We start from the raw sequence: 4,575 nt of genomic DNA on the forward strand, positions 1-4,575 counted from the left end.
TGGACCGAGCCCCGACCACGAGCCCCTTCTGCAGAAAGCGATGGGTGGCAGTCGTGGACGTCGTGGCCTTCTGTGTCCTTCACGCCAGTCTGGAATATTTGTCCGGGGTCCTCCCTCCTCCCCTCCCTCCCGAACTCCTCCCCCCTCCCCCCTCGAAAGTGAAGGACGACCCTGCATCAGGCGGATGGGAGGGCGGCTAGGATCCGCGGTGTTCCCTCCTGCGGGGCCAGTGAGCTGCGGGCAAACACAGGGACAGGGTCAGGCCCCGCCGGCCCCCAGCCCGGCCGCGCTGCGCNGGCGGGCGCGGGGGGCGCCTCGGCCTTGTCCTCGTCGTCCTCGTTACTCTGGTCGCCATCGCGCTCATCGATTTTGTCGATGTCGATGCTCTCCAGGTCGATCTCCTCGTCGTCCTCCGCCTTCTCCGGGTCGCCCTCCGTGTCGCTCCCGAAGAGGGCCCCACCCTCCTGGTCCTTGCTGCGCGCGCCCCACGTCACCTTGTTCTCCTTCTTGAGGCGCCGGCGCGCGTTGGCGAACCAGGTGGAGACCTGCGTGAGGGTCATCTTGGTGATGATGGCCAGCATGATCTTCTCGCCCTTCGTGGGGTACGGGTTCTTGCGGTGCTCGTTCAGCCAGGCCTTGAGCGTGCTCGTGCTCTCGCGCGTGGCGTTCTTGGGCCGCCCCGGGTCCCCGTACTGGAACTGGCCGTAGGGGTAGTACGCGGGCGCCGCGTGCGCCGCGAAGGCGGCAGGGTGCACCCCGGGGTTGTCTTTGAGTTCATACTGGGAGCCCTGCAGCCGCGTTGCCCACCAAGGGAGGAGAGAGGCAGGAGGGGTGTGGGGGAGAGGGAGGGAGAGAGAGAGAGAGAGAGAGAGCGATGAGTCCCCCACTCTGGGAAAGTCGGGGGACAGCCGCTTTTGTGCTCTGGACAGCAGGAAGCCCCCAGCCCCCGGACACCACTCTGGGAGGGAGTGAGGGGTCAGAATCATGAGCCGCCTCTAGAAACTGAACTTCCAGCCACCACGAAGAGGTGTTTTTGTTTTGGTCACTCAAGAAAAGTTCCAGAATCCGAGCCTCTCCAGAAGGCCGCAGCGGGAGCCTCGGCGTAGAATTTCCCTAGGCCACCCTCAGTCCCCCGCCACCACCCCCTACAACTCCAGCAGCCAATTTCCAAATTTATCTCACACTAACTAGAAGGAAAAACCTTTTAACTACCCTGATAAAACAGCTCTCCGAAGGCAAAGAACCCAAGCCCCCTCCCTTCGACCCTGAGGGGGTCAAGCAAAATAAACCAGGCCAGGGTTTTCTTTGGGTCCAAATCCTCCAGCAATTTAAAATGAAAGCACACTCCTTTTAGCTCCCAAATTAATCTGCATAGAATGGCTTCCCCACACTTAGAGGTCTACAGTGCTGACAGGTAATTTAAAATTTTAATCCTGGCCATCATCAACAACAATAACAAAAACACCATTTGTTTTTTTTAAATACAAAAGGAGGGCTTAACGGGTAAAATATTAACGCGAGGGCCGGGAGCTCCTAGCTGTGCAGAGGGGAACCCTGGCCGAGGCCTCTCCTCACTTACTTTATCTCTTAAGTTTGACTTTGATGTGGGGAGAGCAAGCACAAAGTGTTTGCAGGCATTTAGAGGCCGTGATTTATTTGCAATCAATATTCTTTTTATCATCGGTAGTAAAACACAGCAAGTCAAATTATCCCATCAGGTTTTTTGGTAAATAACATTTTATCTTTCTAACAACCTCATTAGGCCTCATTATTACCATAAATTGCCCAGACAGACATTCACTCACAATTTTATCTTTTGACTTCCAAATCCCCAATCATAACGGCTTGGAAATCTAGGCCCTAGAATCAAGAGTTTGGATTTAGGTTTACTTTCTGAGAACCAGCAGCAGACCACTAAGAAATACACTACACCTTTTTTTGGGGGGAGGGGGGCGAATTTCTAGATGGTTTCCCCTTACTAAAAAAAAAATCTAGCATCTCCCTTTCCCACCGAAGTACAATAGGAGCAGATCCATTCCCTACAGANCGCTTCACATAAAAACTGTCCATTTGCTACATTAGCAGAAAGGGTTTCCGGACTGAGAAAGTTGTAAAGCGCATAGTATTTCTCTGGCGAATTAGTTTGGTCGCCGATGCCACAGAGAAAAGGTTTTCCTGGCCAGATTTCGTTTTCACCTAATCTTTGCAAAATGCACTCCTCGCTTTTCTAATTATTTAGGTTGTAACTGTGAGGACGACATTCCGGCCTCTTCTCTGCTGGGAATTCTTTTTGAAAGGGTACCTTGTAAATCTCTCATCGCTTCCCTGGCATCCCCGGCCGCCAGAAGAAAATGGGAGCTGATCTTTTTCGATAGCAAGCGGTCTGAAAGGCAGCCGGGGCCGCTTTCAGAGAAATAGCCTTTCTTTTCAAAACTACAAGAAAAAAAAGTTACAGAAAAACACACCAGCCGCTTTTCTCGCGTGCAGTCGGCCGGTATTTATTTCCTGTCTCATCTTCGGGGAGCGGGGAGACGCGGGGGGGGGGGCCTGANCTTCCTGGCCCCCGCGCCGGGCGCTCAGTTCACCAGCCCCCGAAGTTTGCGCGCGACCTTGCAGTCAGACCGAGGAAAATGGATCCTTTGGACGACAGAATGGCGAATGCCCCGCGGAGAATTAAATTTGCAGCTCCCTCCCCCACTGACACCCACTGGGACGGGAGACTCCGCGGACAGCATTTATTTTAAACCCGGGGACTCTTGTTTTCTTTAATCCTCCATTATGTAACGCGGGAAGAAAAGTGCTTTTCATTCGGTGCAAAAGAAATGAAAACTTTGGCAACTTACGAAAGTCCCGGCAAACACCGTTTCAGACGCCAGGATTATTTCCACCTATTTTTTCCCCCCGTAAATCTCAGATTTGCACACACTCCGTTACGAGACCCCGTCCGGCCCTTCCGATCTCCCCATTGTTAGGGCGATTTTGGCCACCTCGACCAGGCTGCGCCGGGTCCCCCGCGTCCGCCCGCGCGGGAGACAATCGNGCTGTCGGACCCTGGGGTTCGCTGTTCTCCGAGCCAAGGTGCGCCTGCTCTTCCAGGAAAACGTCTCGGCGCCTGATTTTCCGCCGTTGGGGCGGCGGGGCCGGTGACAGCCGGCGGGGCATGGCCCTCTCCCCCGAGGCCCGCGCCGCCTTTGTCTCCCCCGGGCCCCGGCTGCCCCTCCGGGCCGCGCGGCCCCCGCTAGGCGTCAGGTCCCCGGCAGTGACCGGCCTCGCCGCGCCTGGAGGCGCGGGAAGCTGACGAGCTCTGCAGGCTTCTCCGTTTGTGAAAACTTTGAGAAAGGGCAGCAGAGAAGCCAGTTCGAGGGGGAAACAGATGCAGTCCACACTGACAGGTTCTCGGGGGTGGGGGTGGGGGGACCCTGTCTTTGCAGGAGAATCGCCGTTGCAGCGGGAGGGAAACGTCCTGCCCCCACCCCGGCGAGGGGAGACGCTCAGCGCGGCCTGGGGGGCCGTCGTTTGTCCGCTAGGTGCGCACGTGCGGGATGGACACTTGCGTGCGGCGCGCAGGCTCCCTCTTCCCGTCCCTGCTGCTTCTCCATCTCGGCCCCGCCGGAAGGGCAGGCGGGCCCTGCCTGGCGCCGCACCCCGGGGTGGCTCCAGGTCCGCGAAGGGCCCTGCGCGTCTCCGGGTGCGCGGGGCAGGCCGCCCTGGCGGCCCGCGTTGGGGGTGTGCCCGGGGTGCGCGCCTCGGCTCCTGGGGCCACGTTCCGCCCTGCTTGCTCCGCAGCAGCCGGAGCCCGCGCGCACCCTGCTGTGGCAGACCGCACCCCGACCCCGCAGCAGTCTCACCGCGCACTCGGGGGAGCGTTGGTCTGGCCCAGTTCGGGAGCCCAAGTTGAACCAGCCCTCTGGGTCCTGTCCTCAGCGAGCGGCGCTGCTGGTGACCCGGGCCGCCCACACCCGGGACCCTGACCTGTCCCCCATCCCCTACTTCCAACTGCCTGAATCATTCCATTGCCAGGATCATGGGGTCCCAGGGACTCTTGCAGAATCAGGAAGGCTCCATTTTACCCAGTTTGGGGCCTGAGGACAGACATGGGGAACCACCGCCTATAATTAACAACAATAATGCCCATAATAGTAATTACTAATTACCAGCTGCATAATGTCTTTAATTTCTCAGCTCAGTCAGGGTTTTCTTTCTATTGGTGTGTCCNCAGCTTCCTGGGCACCTCTCCTGCTTTGACACTTATTCCCGGGTCCTGGAGAGGAGCCCTAACCACTTCCAACCCCGGAAGTCACTAACTGGCAGCCTCCCACCCGCCAGGCCTCTCTCCCCTACATCCAAAACAACCCCCTGGGCCAGCCCCACTGCTGTCCTGTTTAGCAAACTCCAGTGTCACATTTCAGGGTGACAGGTAAATACAGGTGAGATAAGCCCTCTTCTGTGACCTGGAGAGCAGGTGGAATGTAAGCCCAGAGAAACATGTCAGTGTCAGGATTCAGCCACACGGATTGATGGCCTCCTTCTCCCTCCCCACCCGAATTCAGCTGTACTGAAGCTGTCAGAACCTGG

The 4,575-nt window shown here is 57.4% G+C and overlaps 1 protein-coding gene across 1 annotated transcript; it reads right to left on the reverse strand.

Moving 5' to 3' along the window:
* Positions 1-176: 176 nt before the first annotated feature.
* Positions 177-3,162, reverse strand: LOC144219452 (iroquois-class homeodomain protein irx-1-like). The gene is made up of 4 exons (XM_077749461.1): positions 2,988-3,162; positions 2,303-2,383; positions 888-958; positions 177-788 (listed from the first exon to the last, which is right to left on the reverse strand). Exons 1-4 carry the CDS (start codon positions 3,160-3,162, stop codon positions 177-179), a joined length of 939 nt encoding a protein of 312 aa, XP_077605587.1.
* Between the last annotated feature and the right edge of the window lie 1,413 nt (positions 3,163-4,575).

The sequence above is a fragment of the Crocuta crocuta genome, unplaced genomic scaffold (assembly GCF_008692635.1).
Source record: "Crocuta crocuta isolate KB4526 unplaced genomic scaffold, BGI_CrCroc_1.0 scaffold89, whole genome shotgun sequence".
NCBI classification, from domain to species: domain Eukaryota; kingdom Metazoa; phylum Chordata; class Mammalia; order Carnivora; family Hyaenidae; genus Crocuta; species Crocuta crocuta.